The 18,567-nt window shown below is 47.0% G+C and overlaps 2 protein-coding genes across 2 annotated transcripts in view; one reads left to right on the top strand and one right to left on the bottom strand.

Annotated features, from left to right (window-relative positions):
* TMC2 (transmembrane channel like 2) overlaps window positions 1-13,097 on the top strand; it is a gene marked incomplete at both ends in the record, with an annotated part of 45,463 nt that extends 32,366 nt beyond the window's left edge. The window contains one exon of the mRNA XM_082276591.1: window positions 12,925-13,097. Within this exon, the coding sequence (XP_082132717.1) occupies window positions 12,925-13,097 (173 nt within the window). The remainder of the gene's footprint in view (window positions 1-12,924) is intronic.
* Window positions 13,098-13,453: 356 nt separating this feature from the next.
* On the bottom strand, window positions 13,454-18,175 carry RPSA (ribosomal protein SA). Its single transcript, XM_082301682.1, has 7 exons — window positions 18,107-18,175; window positions 17,695-17,862; window positions 16,551-16,669; window positions 15,078-15,323; window positions 14,108-14,236; window positions 13,688-13,856; window positions 13,454-13,593 (listed from the first exon to the last, which is right to left on the bottom strand). The coding sequence occupies exons 2-7, from the start codon at window positions 17,825-17,827 to the stop codon at window positions 13,499-13,501; spliced, it is 891 nt and encodes a 296-aa protein (XP_082157808.1). The 5' UTR covers window positions 17,828-17,862; window positions 18,107-18,175; the 3' UTR covers window positions 13,454-13,498.
* Between the last annotated feature and the right edge of the window lie 392 nt (window positions 18,176-18,567).

The following is an 18,567-nucleotide window of genomic DNA, read 5'->3' as shown; positions in this document are numbered from 1 at the left end:
TAGTATTCTTTAAAAAAATGAGCGTTCCTGCTCAGCCACAAGGCAGCTGCTACTAGGAGTAGAGGATTCCTACCAGAGGGGATTTCGTCAGCTGCATTTTGTCCTTTATGACAGCTTTCCTCCAGTCTACCTCCTCCAAACTTCCACCTTTTTGTTTCAATCTCACCACTGCTTTCTCTAGGTTCCCACTTTTCTCCTCCTTTCACAGTCTGTTGACAGCAGCTTGCACCATTATTTCAATCCCTGGATATGATTCCTAGCCTAGCAACACCATGCAGCACAACTGAGAGACTAACACTGCCTTGGCCTAGTTTCTGATTATAACCAGTTAGAAATTCCTGGTGCAATTTAAGAACAGTATCATCCTGATCTACAGGACTTCCCAGGATTCTGTGGCAGACCTTCTCTGGGTTGACCTGCTCTTTTACACTGACAGTTTCTTCCTGTTGTTGACATAAACCCATCCTGGTCAGCTTAGATCTGGTGTTCAGATACGTTGTTCCTCATAAAAATGTCTATAAAAAAATAAAATTTTTCAAATCCATAACCATAGATAGTAACAGTTCTGCTAAACCTGGAATATTTGGATTTAAAAAGGTCCTCACTTTGAATTTTTTTCTACTAAATTCCATAAATCTTGTGGAATGCTGTTCAGGACAAGAAACTCAATAACTTATTTCTCCTCTATGTCTTGACAGCACAGAGCATTTGACCTTCAGCCTGGGAATGCCCACCTCTCAGGAGCTGGGAAAAGCAGTCAGGTCAAACATGAGGCAGACTGGGAAAAGGCTTCAGTCTTTCAGGTCTAATACAACAAAAAGTTTTAGACATCTGCTTTTTCACAGAAATTAGGAGCTTAAATATTGTTCTGTGCTTACTTGAAAATAGAGACCTAGCTCATTTGTTGATGTCTGTACTTTATAACAGAGACCAGAGCCCTAGAGAGTGCTTATAGCAGATGCAAGCAAGAGACAAATAAAAGGAGAGTTTGGAATTTCTTCAAAAATTAAATCATTGCACTTTGTTTTCAAATACAGAGAAGTCAATGGATTGTTTCTAGAAATAGCTGTTCCTGGTGCACAGCTCAAAATCAATTTGGCTGTTCCCAGAACACTGCTATGGTCAGGGTTGGTCATTCTCCCAGGGAGCCTCCATGTGAGAAGCTGTTCATCAGATTTTTTTCCTGGGCTTGGAAGGACATTTCTCTTTGATGGGTCCCACAGATAAGGTCTTGCCTTGCTTCTTTGCCGTGAGAGTTGCTGATGCAACATGGCTGTGGTGAGCTCTTTGCAGAGATACCCAGTCACTGAACTGGACAAAAGTCAGACAAGAGAAGGTCCTTTCCAGGAGATAGAAGCTGTGGTCCCCCATCTTTCTTTTCAGGTGTCAGACTGACCAGAAAGTGCTGGGGGAAGGTGCTGCCAGCCTGCTAACCCAGCAGGATTATCACAGAAACAACACAGTGCCCTGATTTCAGCACAGCCTGTCTGCCTTGCAGATTTTGGTATCTTAGGGAATGGTTGCATATAAAGGAAGAGGGGTCTCCTCCTCTTCACTCCTCAGCTCACACTGAAACACAATTTGGAAAGGGGAGAACGTGGGTTCAGATCTCACTCACCTCTGCTAGAAAACAGAAAGAGGCTGGAAACGTGTGTGTGCACGCATCTGTGCACACAAATAAGGCAACAAGAGATATGAAGGAGCCATAAAGAACTCCAGACAGGTTTTGAAAGCCAGAGAAGCAGAGACAGACTTAGGCCAGATGAGTAACTATTACAGGATTTGGATACTCTCTGCATCAGGCCCCTGAATCAGACCTGCAATAATACGGAGCATTCCAAAGCACTTTGTCATCTCTGGAGCTCACAACTGCCCATTAGCTAATTACTCTGTCATGGCTTGTTTATCTCTAATTATAATATGTTCAGTTCACCCATTGATCAATGTCTTTTGCAAGCTCAGAGACTCTAGGATACCAGGGCAATAGTATCAGCCCGACAATTCCTGCAGACCAGCGGCAACTCTCTTCCCTGCCTTCAATCCACAATGGGGTCCTCTGTCAGAGCACAACAGTTGTGAAAGGTGTAAAAATGCCAACCCTCACTCCTCATACTGACTGAAATGATTGTTCCTCTCTTGGAGTTTTGAGTCCATTTACCAGTTCTTCATGTGCAACTGAAGGTTAAACTCCACAAACTCACTGGAATATTCGGTAGTGTTTGGTTTCATTCCTATTTTTCCATTCTTAGAAACAGCAAAAAGCCCTTGTCTGAGCATTGATTTCCAACCCCCTAACATTTGTTGAAAGACTATGTCCATCTCAATCTCTCTCCAGGGCTCAGTCTAACTTCAAGGGGAAAGAAAAAAAAAAAAGATAAAAGCTCAGTGGTGATTACTGGGAGCCTCCTAGTAACATCTCACACAGCTTATAGCTTGCATTCATAGATGACTAGAAGAACCCTTTGCACTGCAAATTTTTCACATCTTGTACTGCCACTAGCTCAAACACTGCATCCAAAAGGTTTTGATAAAAAAACAAGGATATTTCTAAGCTTAATTATTTTATTATTCTACTCATCAGAGGTTTGGTTTTAAACAGGGAGCTCTCCTGGGCATCAGTTTTTAGTTTTCATGGCCAGGCAGAGCATCTCCTCAGTGTTACTGATGAACAGGAACCTCAGCAAAATAAAAAAATTTAAAAGGACAATTTTGCAAAACGTGGCTAAACATGAGCTGTGAAGAGGATAACAACGTGCACTCTTCTCTTAGGGTAGAAAACATAACTCAGAAAACATAACTCATTTCTATCACAATGTGCTCAGCTGTACACAGGACAAGCTGCTTTCTGTACTCTCAATGAACAGAAAACAGTAGACACCATTAAACAGGCTTGCTCAGAAACCCAGGAAAGAATGCAAAGCATACACTGGTTTTGTATTCAGTACCAAGGCACCCTGGCTTCTCCAAAGCAGAAAAAAAAGCTTTTTGCTGCAGAAGGACTGTAAGTTCTTTTCAAAAGGGAACCTTGAAACACCTGAACTTGTATTTTCAGGTAGCTTATATGAAGCTTTCCAAGGAGAGAAAGGGAAACAAGCACTGAATGCCACCACTACTGACAGCATTCATTTTCCTGATAACCTCACATTTTCCAAACAAGCAGTCAAGATCATCTTGAGCTTTCATCCTCTGATCCTATAGCTAACCCTGCACTATGGCAAAGCCCTTTATCACACATTCTGAACCTCCACAGAAATAGAATTGTCACCTTGCCTGAAAATGTGAGCTGCAGAGGTCCTGTGTGTCATCCACCTCTTTTCTTCTTTGGAACCTTTCTCTGATCATGGACAGGGGAGAGGGTTTTCTTGTACCAGTTAACAGCTCTGGGGATGGATTTTTAGTTTCTTTCAGGGTGCTAAGGAGGGCTGTCAGCTGCACATCTAAGCTAAAGAAACCTCTCACCTACAGACAGGCTCCAGACACCACAAGAGCCACTGCAGGGACAAGGGTCACAAGCTGCACTGGCACCAGCACCTGCTGAGAAACTTCCTCTGACAAATCCAGGCAAGGAAGACAACAAAAAACCACTTCCCGACACACAGAAAAAATTCTTGGTGATGGAGACTGGGATTTTATCAGTTTATCCTGTCCCACAAGCTTGAGGAGCCCCATGAGCTCCTGCCTGGCTGGGCAGGAGCTCTGCCAGTGCCAGTCTGGGAATGTCCACCTTCAAGGAGCTGAGCAAAGGAGTCTGGCTAGGTCGGACATGAGGCAGATTCAAAAAGGATTCCCCTTTAAAGGTCTAACCCAAGAAAAACACTTGAGTATCTGTTGCCTCACAGGAATTAGGAGCTTAAATACTGTGTTGTGCTTATTCATGGAGACCTAGCTCTTTTTTTGATATCTTTGGCTTATAAAAGAGACCAGAATGTTAAATTGCTTCCAGGAAATACAAGCAAGAGACAGATGAAAGGAGACTTCAGAATTTCTTCAAAAATCAGGTGATTGCGTTTTGCTTTCAAATACAGAGAAGCCAATGGGTCATTTCTAGAAACAGCTGCACTGCTCAAAGGTGGACATTCACAGACCAGCACTGGCAGAAGCCCAGCGAGGCAGGGCCTCTGACAGTGTCAGGAGCATCAGAGTGGCTTCTGTGCTGGTGAAGATGTGCTAAGAATCAACGTCATGTCCTGTGGGCCCTTGAGTTGACCTCAGCAGGCTGTGGGTACAGCAGGTCTCCCATCTTCCTGCACCCCAGCATGTTCTGACCCCTCTCTGCAGCCATGTATCAGCACTTTTGCTGCCACTCAAGCACGTCAGACAGGGACCTTGGAGCCTTACCCCCCTACCTCTCTAAACCACATCTCTTCAAAGCAGCAATGTCCTGGTAAGAAAAAAATGAAGTGCTTGCCGACAGATTTTAAAAGAGTGATTTCCCCCATTTTGATTCATGCTGCATGCAATGTTATCAGCTCTTCAGCCTGACAGCCGTGGGGATTTTTTTCCTCTCTGTCATGGTTTTCTTTCCATTTGCCTGAGCCCTGAGGCAGCAGCTCGTCCTTTGGCAGGTGGCAGCCTGGCTTCATCTGCAGCCAAGGCTTTATCACTCCCAAATGCTCAGATTCAGTTTTCCCCTGGGGAAAAAAGTGACTCTGAAACCCCAGGTTTTCTAGGTCCTGGCCCATTTCTCACACAATGTAGTCATCAATGCTGAATCAGAATTCAGCCTTGTGTTTTAAACAGACTATACCAACACAATGCTGTGTTGAGCTAATGCAGGGAGGCTTGGCTTTGCTGCAGTCACAGCACCCAACTCCCTAGGGTTCCCTTCCATTCAGACATCTATAAACATCCAAACTCACTTGTGAGCATTGTTTCTAAATCTTAAATTGGTACCACATGGTGCTACTCAGGGAATACCCACATCCTCCATGACCTCAGCAAACAGAAGTCACCAAGCTCCCACGTGTCTGTGTTTCAGGCACTGAGATCAAGATGAGTGGATTTTTAAAATGTTTCAGAATTGGTGTTATTTTCTGCACCACTCCTTCATGATTGACAGAAAAACCAGAGAGCACTGAAGCACAGAGATTTCTCTGCACCTGGTGCTCCAAGCACACAGGTGGAGGGAGAAGAGCCGAGAGGGAGGGAGGGAGGGAAGGAGGGAGGGATGGAGGGATGGAGGGATGGATGCCATTTCCCAGCATCAAGCAGAGGCTTCATGTGCATCAGCCTCAAACCCCCCGGAAAGACCAAATGGACAAAAGTCACCTGAAGGTAGCAGAGAAGCCAAGGGGAGGAAAGGGACAACCACTGAGAGTCTTCTCCACCTCCTGGGGACCAGACCCAGGCAGGAGAGCAACAGTGGGATGCAAGAAGCCCCAGTGCTGAGCTCAGCTGTGCTCCCTGGAGGCTCATGCCCAAGGCAACAAGAGTGGGATTTAGCATCCTTTAACCCAGCTCACAGAGCTGGGAAATCAAGAGGGTAAAAAATTCAACAGCCCTGCACCTGTCTTAGGGCCAGTGTGGGGGTAAGGGCACACTGTACCCAACACTGCTGTACAAGACAGTGAAAAAGCTTTTCAAGGAAACAGCTGCAGGATATAAAAGCAGGAGAGCTTCTCCATTAGGAACTGAGCAATGCTTGCACAAGCTGCCAATGTCATCCCTCTCCTGGCAATGTGGGAGGGAGAAAAAATAACTTCAGCTCAATTGAAAATAAAATGAAAACAACCATAGAGGCGCAGCCCTGTTACCTGGACTGCTTAAGGACAGACAAACCATCACAGCCATCGAGTGTACAGATAAGGTTTGTAGGAGGTGGAACATTATTTTAATGGCATTACTAACTCATTTTTCCAGGGAAGAGCAGCTGCAGAAACATCCCAAGCAGCTGTGCCCTCCTCCTTCCTCCATTCTCTCTCCCTCCCTCATAGCAAAGTTGTTTGGAGGAGCCAAGGCTTTTCCTACAAAAGCCACCAGATCCAAACCTTCATCTAATTAAGAAACATTTCACACATATGGGACTTCTGGGTTTTTTTGGATAGCAGCAGCAGTAAATAATTCAGTGCCTTGGCAGATGTTCAGGATCTTCAGAATATGAAGGCTATTATCAGATTTATTTTAATAATGTACCTGGAGGGCTCAGGACCAGGAAGAGAGGAAAAAACGCCACCACCATAATAAAAATCATGCCTTCTTCATTAGCCAGAGCACTTTGCTACAGCAGCTTGGACAGAGCAGCACAAACCCTGCCTGAACATCAACAGAGCTTCACTGCCACCACAGCAGCACCGCTGTGGCTTGCAGGTCCCCCAGCTCCATCAGCAGCTGCTGCAGCATGGAAACAGCTCCAAGGCCAGGGCTGCAGGGCTTTTGCAGAGGGCCCTGACAAACTCAGCTTCTGCTCCTCAAGACGCCCAGCAGTTTTTGGAGGAAAAGGCTGCAGCAGCATTTTGATACTGCATTTGCAAATGTAGCAAATGAGCCACTGGCAAGGTTTTCTTCACAAGCAGCTCCAGCTCTGCCTGGGGAACTCTCCGCAGCTTCTGCTCAACTTTCCACACCTCTGTCTTCTTGCCCACATAGGAAGGGGTTGTGCCACAGCAGCAGAGAGCCAGCAGTGGGTAAACATCTGGCTTAGCACCGCCCTGAGCATTGACCTGTGGACAAAAGCAATTCCCTTGAGCAGAAAGGGTGGAAATCTGTTGTAAGCCATCTCTGGGGAAAGTCCGGTGTCACACACATGCCCTTTCAGCATTTTATGTCCTCCAAAAAGCCTATGCCAGTAATTTGGAGGGTAAGTAGCTTATAATGGCCTTTGGCTGGCTCTGAGGAGCTGAACTAGTTGTGCTGGAACAGGACAAGTCACCACTGGGTCTGCAACACTACCATGGTGCCAGTGAAGCCAGGTAGTGTATCTGAACTGGTGATCCACCAAACAGCCCAAACCATCCCATTGTTTGGGATGAACCAGACATACATTGCTCACAGTACTCCTCCAACCCAAAGTCCAGGAGAAAAAATAAATCTCCACCTAAAATAAAGGGTTTCCTCTTTCCTGCCACCGCTAGACTTTGAATTCAGAGGAAAGAACATAGAAGGCAAGGCAGAGCCTCTGAAAGTAACATCTGTTTAAACTACTTGTGAGACTACTCTTCCACCCAGCCACAGGTGAGAAGGGAGCCTCTGGGCAGTTTTGGGGGCTCCACAACACCCAGATGCATCCTAGACAGCGTCCCTTAAATCTCACCTAACCAGGAAGATGTGCCAAGCACACGTTTGCCACAGGGGTCCCTATAGTACCAGCAGTATATTGCATGAGCAGCTCCAGCAGCTGCTGAGCTCACCCCAGCCTTGGAGAGCAACAGGGCAGCTGCTCTGTGCCTGATGCCCACCCTGCTCCCCTCGGGCTTACACTGCCCCGTGGGAGGCACTCACTGCTCCCCTCCGTATTTTGTGTTGCAATTATCTTACCAGCAGAAGAGCAGTGCCTACCAAATGGACACTAGAAGGGAAGGTCAATCCACTGTTCTTGTAATGGTAGAAGATTTAAAATAAAATTTGAAGAAATGCAGAAGCTTGACACTTACCTTAACAGAGCAAGCTCCATCCCTCGGATCCTAGGAGAGTAGAGACAGCACAGGCCACAAAAGAATGGCTTCACAGAGCATGCAACCCACTGGGGCACTACTCAAGAGTTGGTAACTTGGCATATTTTAAATCACAAGTCTCAGATTTGACATTTTATGAAGTTCCTTCTTCTATATTCAAGGTATGGTTTGAGAAATCCCAGTTCTCATTTTGAAACAATAAACACAGACATGTAGCTTTCACAGAACAGAAATAAAATTTAAAACAAGAAGTAGGGGCAGCATAGGAGTCAAGGAGGAATCCAAGACACACTTAGGGAAACGAAGTATGACTTGAATTTTATCCCAAACTTTTTCAAAGGGCTGAACCCTTGAAATCAGAAAAACTAATTGCTGGATTTCTCAGCCCTTCTGAGAGAGATGATGGAGAACCACTAGCTGCTTACAGCAGACAAAGTGGGTTTGCCTCACAAAGCCAAGAAGAAAAGACAACAGCATTCACTCCTGCCCCACACCTGTCCTTGTGAGAAAATGGTAGGAGACACTTCAACCCGTGGCACCTGGGGCTCATAAAACCCTACTCAGCTGGCAGCAGGAATGTGGCTTAAAGGAGCCTTCAGAAAAGATGCTGCAGAGAGGGAAGTGGTGCTGCCTTTTTTTTTTTTTAATCTTTCCACTCAAATTAGAGCCTCTAACAGCAAAATAACAAGTTGGGGGAAATGGCACACAGTTGACTCCCTCTCTGCATGTGCTGCTTAATTTTTTCATACATAAACAAAGCCAACAGGTGCAGTGAATTGTATACCTGGGAGCTTTAGGAGTACTAGGGAGAAGACAAATCATTCTAGAAAATGCTGGAAGCAATAAACCAAACAGAAAAGATGAGTTAGAAAGTTTCCAACACGGACTTTCTTCAACTAGGAGCACTTGCAGCCAGCAGCATCCCACACTTGCTCCCTTCGGGAAATTAAAATCAAGATCAAGGCTTGCAGCTGAGCATGGAGGCAACAAGTTTAACATTCAGACACTTATAGAAAAATAGTAGGATTTTGGTTGTTTGGGGGTTTTTTAAGTATCTTATGGTCCCTGTGAGACGGCACCATTCTGGTACAGGACGTCAAAATGCCAGGCCAGGGGCAGCTTTGTACCTTCCCTCCCCGGGTGTCGGCTCTGTCCGGCTCTCCTGCCACGCTGCCAGCGGCGGCCGAGATAAGGACAAACCAGGAATAACAGCCCCATCTATTGGAGACTGAGAAGTGATCCGCGCACTCGTGTTTTGCAGTTCTGCAACGCACCACCATCCTAACACCTGCCAGGTGGGAGCCATGCTCGGGTGTTTGCCTGCTCCCGGGAAGCCACTTCTGTCGCCATGCCAGCGTCTGAGTGGCAAAGGCTGGTGTGGTCGTTCTGACCTAGTTCAGACCCAAAAGGCAAACATCCAGACCATCTCCTCCACTCTGAGCATCCCCTGGGCTCTCCAGAGGTAAGGTTGCAAACACTCTGGACCCAGTTCCTTGGGCAATGCTAACAAATTCAACACTCCAAGTGAGAACTTGAGCTTTACAGCAGCTTTCCAGGCTGTACGGCCGCACCCTGACATCCCCAGCTGCAGCACAGGAGGGAACAGTGCCAGCACTCCTGTTACAGCAAAAGCCTGCCCCCATCTTAGACACAACTGTCCTCGTGGCAGAGCAGCTCTGAGATTTGAGTCGTGCCACACCTCTCATGCTGAGCTCCCTGCTTTGCAAAACCCTAAATCTGACCCTGACCCACATACGCAATGGAACACTGTATAGTCCCATTGAGCACCCAAAATGTTGTTTCAGTCCTCAGCATCCCCCTCTGGCCCATACAATACACCCTGTTCTCCCCCTCTGAGCTGCTAAACCCCAAGTCCCATACTACAGGTAGTGGGCACAGGCCATCCCTGTGCACTGTGGTACCCCCCCTGTCCTGCCCAAGTCACCAACTGTGACTGTACCAAAATGAGGAGTGAGTTGTGTTACTCAACCCAAGGAACCCTTCCGCACGTGGTGCAATGGCATTTAGCACGAAGACTAAGGTTTTCTACCAAAGCAGGTTTTTCTGGCCCTCAAAGCATGGCTAGGGAGCCATAACTTCAAAGGATGCATCCTGCATCCGTTTAGAATTTATTTTATTCATGCTTGAACAGAACTAATAAAAGCAATCTTGTAGCCAGTGAAACAAACACTCACAGAAATATTTAGGACTCTGTCACATGAGAAGACACATCAGTTGAACTCAAGTCTTTATTAACACTTTATAAACTGAAGATTTAAGCAGCAGCCCAGAAAAGACCTGTTCCTTCAGCTACAGAGATAACAATCAAAAAGGTATCTTCACTGTGTAGTTTTGTTCATCATTGACTACTGAGTGTAAATAAAGTATAAATAAAAATGACATGCTTCTTAAGTTGGACAGCAGAAAAATGGTAGTGAGTGTTCTTAAAATCACAAGTACTAAAAAACCAAAGGAAAACAGGTTCAGAAATCAGTGCCCCACAAAGCAAGAAACTGAGAAAATCAGTGTTGTGACATAGCAACTGTACCCATGCCCAAGGTGTTATCAGTCTGCCTCTTTGCAGGGCTGAAAATCAATAAAGTTCTTTACTCCCAGTGCAACACACAACTGTAACACAGTTCTACCTTTACCTGCCATACAGACTCGATGCAGATGAGGTTTTCACCAGCTCTGAGGCTTTGTGGTTTTCACAAGCTCTAGGCTGCAAGGGCTGGGAGCTGGCAGTGCCAAGCATTAGCTAGAGGAAAGAGAATGCCTGAAATGCTGGCTGATGTCTCTTTGGAAGCTGCAGGGCAGGGGGGAGATGCTCCAGCAACACCTTGGTCCTCTAGCAATAATGAGATAAATCTGGAATCTTTCTTTTTGCTCCCTCTGCCAGGACATACATGCTCAAGATACTTCACCTGTCCAAAGAAGGTTCAAGAGACACAGCTTTGGAGAGTGCTGCATTCATGACAGCTTTACTCCATGGAGTCTATCTCCATCAAGATGCTATTAATCCAAGGAAGAAAAAAAAATTTATATTACATGATCCACTCCAACTGCATGCTCATAGTCCTGGGTGGGGAGGAAGCCTCCTAAGAGGAGCAGTGAGGTGAATTCATCAATCACACACACCTTAGTTTCCTTTCCATGCTTACTTATATGGTGCACGGACTTCAATAAACAGGCTCACAATATGAGTACACCATACTCCTGAAAGTCAGCATCAAACATACTATAGCCTTGTTCAGTTTTACAAAGCAAAACAGACTACAGATGCAATGAGTGGAACATCTTTGCAGCCTGGATTTAAGCAGAGAGATGAATCTCTTTAACTGTGCATAAAACCCTTTGCTTCCTACAAAAGAAAAGCATTGGTATAATCCTACAGTAATACATGGATACTAAAAATATTGTGATTATTTGGGCAAAGAAGTGGGCAAAGAAGTGACTGGAGTGGGAAAGGAACATCTGTGAATGGTGGCATATAAATTAGGGAGGGAACTAGAGAGCACGTGTGTGAGATTCATGGATCACACAGTAGCATATTGGCAAGGCCTCCAACAGCTCAGAGGGGTTGTACGATGCTCAGCAACACCAGCCAGCTCCTGTTGAGACCAACTCTGGAAGAAGGCTATCCTAAGAAGCACACCTAGCTCCATTTAACCCAGCTCCATCAACCCAAATCAACCACAAAGAGAAGGTCACAGAGAAAGGAAACACTACCATGACCCTCAGTGGAAATTGTCACTATACAGAGACCTCTGCCTAAGCCATTTTGGGTCAAATCAGATCAAATCAGAACAACACAGTTACAAGTTCTCTGCTGGCCTTATTCAACATCAACACTGCACTTGCCAGAAAAGAAAATGCAATAATAAACAAGCCAGTGTCTAGGATTTGCTCCTGCCTCCTCTACCTGCTCCTCTACACTGCCTCAATAGATTACATCTGCCAGGTATTTGCCACAGGGGAAGCTCTCAGATGTAGGATCTTCTGCTATGTCTCTGCTGCTGTCTCCACTCATGTGCTGAGACCTTTCCTTCCCTGTGCCTCTGGCATGCTGAGGATCATAGCCTTCCTGCAATGCATCCTCTGCTGTCACAGCCAAGGCTGCCTCCTTCTCTGAAAGGCTGCTATTCATCCCCTCTCCAGTGCTGCAGGCAAACGAGCTCTCCCACTCTACCCCAGTTAATTAACCCAACATGGTGATTCTGAACCCACATGCTGCGATCTGCCGCCTGACCAGGCTGTGCACATCCACCTGCCACTGCCAGTCCTCAGTTCTAAGAACAACAATCATGAAAGTCAAAGTGATACTTAAGGAAATACTTAAATGAAAACAGCCACATTCCAGAAACACGCCAGGAATATTTCAGTAGCAAGTACTCAGAAGTGATTGATTTAAAACAGCACCATCACCCACACAGGAGCTGTCTGATGACTTCTACACACTCATTAGCAGGAACACATTCGCATGAAGAAGTTACACAACAGATGAAGAAAAGGGACAATGGTGAAACAGTAGGAGCAGAGATTCAGTGTACGGGTAAGACTGTGCTCTGAGTTTGCAAATTTTTAATGTGGCAGAGTGAATACAAAGTCCAGGCCAACAAACCTTTTGGGGTACTCTCAGATCTGGGGAGTCAATCAGCAGGTGCTGTACAGGCTGTCCTCAATCCAGCTACAACACCCAACCTTAGTCCCAAAATGACCAGGCTCTCAATCCACCCAACACACAAGTGACAGACCTCAGGTGGCAGGAAGGAGCCTCCCCCCGAAGGGTGCTGGAAAGTAAAGTACTGGAGGATGTGCCACAAGCACACATCTGAGAGACACGGTGCACAAACAGAACAGGGAGGGCTCTTTCAGGAACAAATGAAGTGCTCACCTGCCTCTTGGCTAAATACGGTTCATTATCAACAAAATCTTTAGTCACCTTGCATGTAATAGGTAAAGACAAGACGAAGAAAGATCAGTCTCCTTTGGACAGATACTGTGCAGTAATATGCATAAATTGCTTTAGGCTTTTTTTACTGCTAATATGCACTATTACAGCAAAATGAAATGAGCACATGTCAAGAGAAAAGATTCTTTTACAGGTTGATTGGCAGTGCTGAAGGTACAAAAAGGAGAATCTGCAACCACACAAATATGGAAAAAAGGATCCAATCTGAGCAATCTTCACCTCCAACAAACAAAACCTCATTTCTCATGGTGAAAGGTTTACCTTCCATTACTGCCAATAATCACAGCAATATAATCCTCAAGAATTGAAGCAGATGAATTAATATGGTGTTTTTTCTTGAAGATTCCTGCAGTACTTTTGAAGAAGTAATTGATAATACTGATGCTAAAGCTAGGACTCCATCAGAGGAGCAGCTGCCACTCAAGGGCTCTGTTCTCCACACTGTGCAGTCAGGCCACCTCCCACACCTGGTCACCAGAACACCCTGCAAAGGTGTGAAACCCCAAGGAGAATGACAAGAACAGCCCATTTGGGTGGGCCCAGTGGGGCTGCTAAAAAAAAAAAAAAAGAAATCAACCAAAAGCAAACTGCTTTGCTCCATGTCACCACCTCCTCTCCGGAGAGTACACACACTGCCAGCTCCTCACCTGGGCGGAGCCAGGGAAGCCGGGAAATGTGAAACCAGCCCCAGACACTGACACAGAAAGGAGGGGCAGCCCAGTGAGCTGCTGCAGGCAGGGACAAAGCCCACAGCCCCCAGCTCCATTCAGCAGGGTGTAACAGACACCCTGCTCTTGGCTGAGGACTGTGCCCCATGCTACCCATGCACCACCAGCCAACAACTCTACAAACGCAGTACCAGCACAGCGTGTACTAAACCAGCCTTTATTTCTCTCACAGTACAGCAGGGCTGAAGTTAAGACCATTCTGTGGCAGTGCCAACCCACTCAGTAGCCTGGGCTGTGGGAGCTGCTGACCAGTCCTCGGTGGCAGGCTGGGCACTCCAGTCCTCTGCAATCACAAAGACAACAATACTTAGTGCTCCCCAGCTCCTTCCACCCACAATACCCCTCACCCCCTCCCACAGACACCTCCCCAAACTGACCTGTAGGAAACTGCTGGATGGGCACAGATGGGACCTGCACTCCCTCAGACCAATCTGCAACCTCAGGCTGAGGAGGAGCAGTGAATTCAGGTGCTGGGGCCGTCCATTCAGTCTGGAATTCCTCCTTTGTCACTGCTTTCTCGGCAGCCGCCTGCTCCTCCTTTTCAATCTGCAATGCAAGAGCCCAGCCTGAGTCTCCCAGGAACACAACCCAGAACACAACCCTTACTATCAAATATCAGGCAACAGGCACCAACTTGCAGTACAATTAACCAGCCACCACATTAAAGTGTGAAGTGCAATCATTATATTGGCAAAACCTGTCCTCAACAGCAGACACGCGGGACCATGGGATAGGAGCACAAGCAAAACATCTCAGAGAGAGAGAGAGAGACACACTTCCTGCCATGAGGCTCCTACCTCCTCGGGATCCCTGTAGAAGTACAAGTCAGGCATGACTTCCCAAGGGTGCTCACGGGAGATGGTGCCACGCATGCGCAGGACCTCCCGAGCCAGCATCCACCACATCAGACCCACTGAGTGGGCTCCCTGAACAGAAAAAAGTAGGTAAGAGTTGCTGTAACTAAACTTTTGCAGAAAGAGCAAAAGACTCATTTGCACCCAATCCAAGGTTCTTGCTTGGTGAAGTACATTACTTGCCAATGCCAAACTTACGTACTTGGGCTCAAAAAAAGGGCAACTTTTCAAGTTCCCACTGGCATTTTCATGAGTCATGGTGCCATTACAACATGGCCTGAAGTAACTCTCCTGCTGTTATGGAGTTTCATGTGGCTCACCACTCTCACGTGAATCTCATCCAAAAGACAGGGATAATGCTCACCACATACTCAAGAATGAAGAAATCGAAAACTTGACCAAATAAACAAAGCTTACACACATCCTCACGTGTGGCTTACGCTAGTTTTGGTGACTGACATCTAGATAAAGACCAAAGATAGCTTCTCATCTTCCTAGACTTTACCTTTCAGGTGATTTCTGGCAAGGTAATGTTTCAGAGCAGTCTCTCCCTCAGCTCACTTTATCTTTCATGCATACTCATGATCTGTGGCAAGAAGGACTATCAAACTCCACTCATTGGGCCACAAAGACCCTCATGGCGTCAGCGAAAAATCCTGCCAGGTTACTATAGCACACGTCCTACACTTGAGAGTTCCTTGGCCAGAAACCAGCCTCAGCTCCAAGCTCCAACTGTGTGCAGTTTATTTTCTCCTCCCCACCCGCCTGCCAGTTTGCAGGAGACATTAGTTAGCTCATCCCCCAAGGAAACTGGTGAGATACAAGCCAACCCTCCCTTGCAGAAAGTATCCATCTTGGAAGCCCACGGAATGCTCTGGAGGAAGCTGCCTGGAATGCCAGAATGAAGTGTTACCTTGTTATTGCAGGGAATAGCGATATCCACGTAGCGCAGAGGGGAGTCGGTGTTGCACAGGGCGATGGTGGGGATGTTGACGTAGGACGCCTCTGTCAGCGGCTGGTGATCAGCCCGGGGATCTGTAACCACCAGGAGCCGTGGCTCACGGAAAGCCGCCTGGATCTGGTTTGTGAAGGTGCCAGGGGTGAAACGCCCGGCAATAGGAGTAGCCCCAGTGGCAGCAGCAAACTTCAGAACCGCACGCTGCAAAAGGGACACGGCAAAGGTGAAGCAGAAGAAGTGCATTTCAACCAAGCCAGAAAACTGCATTTCAACCAGGTCACTGTCAGTGAACATGCACGAAATTTAACTGAACTATTTGTGTCAATTCCTGTGGAATCAGGGCTCACCACCTCAGAAGGAGACCAAATAAAAATGTTACTGAAAAGAGCTACACCATGAGTTTAAAAGATCATATCCACCAGCAAAGTGGGAAGTCAGGATATGGAAAAAGGCCTTCTCTTTCCCTAAAGTTATTGGCAAGCTCTACTTCAAACTCTCATAATCAGATCGCGAAAAGGGGAATAAAACAAAAAGCTTACGAAAAAAGCAAAGCACATTTTCTTCCACTATTTCTACATCCTTTCATTATCCAGGAACTTGAAGGAACTACAGGAAAAAACTCAGCAGTAAATACACACAAATTGTAGCTGTGTCCATTGAAATTGCAGTTGGCAGTTCTTATTCAATTACAACAGCTTTTAACTTCTCGGGCATGTGGCAGGGCCTACTATCAAACTCCAATCCTAGAGGGAGTCCCTCCCTCTCCTGGCGTTAGCGAAAACCCTGCCATCCTTTGCTGTCGCACACTTCCGACACTTGAGAGCTCATCGGCCAGAAACTGACCTCAGCATCAAGCTTTAATAGTGTGCACATCAAGCCCACAGGAAACCAAATTTCCTTTCAGAAACCCACCCCTGAATCTCCCTAAACATTTGTGGCCCCACCTGCAATTACCTAAAGAAACTAAGCTCAAAAACTCCAGTGACTAGCGAGATTTAAAGGTTATCACCTTCTACAACAGAATGTTTTTGCTAAAAATTTTGAGTCAAAATTACAAATATACCTTCCTCAGTAACAGAGAAAATTTCTTCTTTGACAACTTTTGTATCACGTGCTTACTGTCCCCAAAAACTCAGTGCCAATGACACACAGTATTTCAGGGAAGAAGGGGCCACCAGAGGACTGACTACTAATATGACAGAAATCCAACAGGAAGAAGGATATGGAAGAAAAACAAGTCCTCAAACACCCTGAAATGCAGAGTAGGTTTTAAGCTGCCAAGTGCAACACAAAAACCATGTTTACAGAAAGCATTCCTATAGTTAAAACTGGTGTTATTGCCTATTATCGCCAAGCTGTCACTGGCAGGCCACGATGCATGGCAGGGGAGTCCTGCTGCCAAGACTGCAGGCTTCCCGATGTCCATACCTGTCCAGTGTTCCTGGAAGAAATGACGCTCACATCAGCTGGGTTCTCAATGGCAACAATGGCACGAGCTGCCAGGAGCAGCTTTTCCCAGGTCCTCTTCAGATTGATGATGTAAATACCTGTTGGCAACAAAAGGCTTTAGAGGACTCACCAAATACAAGATGCTAAAACAGGATAGCACTCTTCTGCCATTAAACCTGTCACATGGCTGTGGTTACTCCAAAATTCATAGAATCATCGTCAAAGTTGGAAGAGACCTTTAAGATCATCCCATCCAGCCGCTCACCCAGCAGGGTCACTGTAACCACTAAACCGTAACACCCAGAACCATATCCAGGTCCCTCTTAAAGGTGACCGGGCAACCTATTCCACTGTCTGATCACCCAAGCAGTGATTTTTTTTTTTTTTTTTTCTATTATCTAATCTGAAACTTCTTTGTCTCATCTTAAGGCCATTTCCTCAGGTCCTCTGACTGCTGGCAGGTAAAAGAGCCTGGCCCCTCTTTTCAGGAAGTTGTGCAGAATGATAAGGTCCCCTCTAAGTTTCTTCTTCCCAAGACTAAACAAAGCTCCTTCAGTCATTCCTCACGAGGTTTTCTAGCCCTTTTAAAACCTTTGCTGCCCTTTTCTGTACATGCTCCAGCACCTCAATGTCCCATATGAAATGACATTCTAGCCTCATTCTAGCTAGTGGAAAGCTACTCCAAGGAAAATCGTCCCCTTATGGTTTTAAGGCCACACATTCCAGCATCTGCCACTGAGAACCTACACCTGGTACGAGCTTTAACCTTTTTTTTTAAAAAGAGGGCAGCTTAGACTGAAGACCAATGCAAACATGGAGGAATCATTACTAAGATATTAAAACCATTTTGTTAATTTAGTCAAGAACTAGCAAAATTGCCCAAACCAGCTGTGACTGATTTACCAAATTTCACAATCAAGATAGTCAAGAACTAGGAGAATTGTTCCAAAATCTGTATTTCATTCTAATTCTCTGAGTTAACACTGTTTGGTCATCAAAGGCATCTGCCCCTTTCAGGCCATGGAGAAGCCATGCTAAAGAGCACAAGCACTTTCCTGCTCCCCCCAGCTGTGCCCACAAAATCACAGCTGCCCAACCCGGGCCACCTCTCCCGCCTATTTACCATCGCTCTTCCTTTTGTAGATGTACTGCTCCATCTGGAAGTCGAGGTTGGTACCTCCCAGGTGGGTCCCGGCAGCGAGGAATTTGAGGACATCCTCCTCCTTCATCTGCAGGACATCGAGGCCTCCGGACATTGTGGGGTTTCCCTTTGGAAGCAACGACAGGGAACCTGCGGGCACAGGGACCCGGCTCAGCCCGGGGGGGACGCGCCACGAGGTCCAGCCGCCCCGGCCGCCATCTTGGGCCGCCTCCCGCGCTACACCCGGCAGGCCTCGGCCTTCCCCGCCGCCTGGCCAGGCCAGGCCCGGCCGCCGGCGGCGCAGCGGGGCGGGCAGAACCCGCCGGCGTTACCGCAGGGCCGGGAACGCTCCCCCGGCCATCCCCGCGCCCCCCGCCCGGCGGCCCCGACTCACGCTGACAACGCCGTGTGGAGGCCCGGGCGGCGCGGAGCCGAGAGGAAGCGCGGCCCCGCCTGACGCCCATATATAGCCTCGCCAGCCAATAGGCGCCTCCGGGGCGGGGCTGCGCTCCAGCGGCCGCCCCTTGCCGACACGGGTTCGGATAGACATTCGTGGGAATTGTAGGATTTGCGGGATTACGAATACAGAGGAGAGCAGCAGAGCTGGTGAAGGGTCTGGAGTGTAAATTCTATGAGGAGCGGCTGAGGGAGCTGGGGGTGTTTAGCCTGGAAAGAGGAGGCTCTTATAAGGCGGCCCTTATGGCTCTCTGAAACTGCCTGGAAGGAGGGGGTAGCCAGGTGGGGGTCGGCACCTTCTCCCAGGAAACCAGCAACAGGACAAGAGGACACAGCCTCAACTTACACCAGGGGAGGTTTAGGTTGGACATCAGGCGGAATTTCTTCTCAGAAGGGGTG

This window comes from Coloeus monedula (genome assembly GCF_965178545.1).
Source record: "Coloeus monedula genome assembly, chromosome: 1".
NCBI classification, from domain to species: domain Eukaryota; kingdom Metazoa; phylum Chordata; class Aves; order Passeriformes; family Corvidae; genus Coloeus; species Coloeus monedula.
Note: the sequence above shows the minus strand (reverse complement) of the source record. Positions and strands in the feature narration are given on the sequence as shown.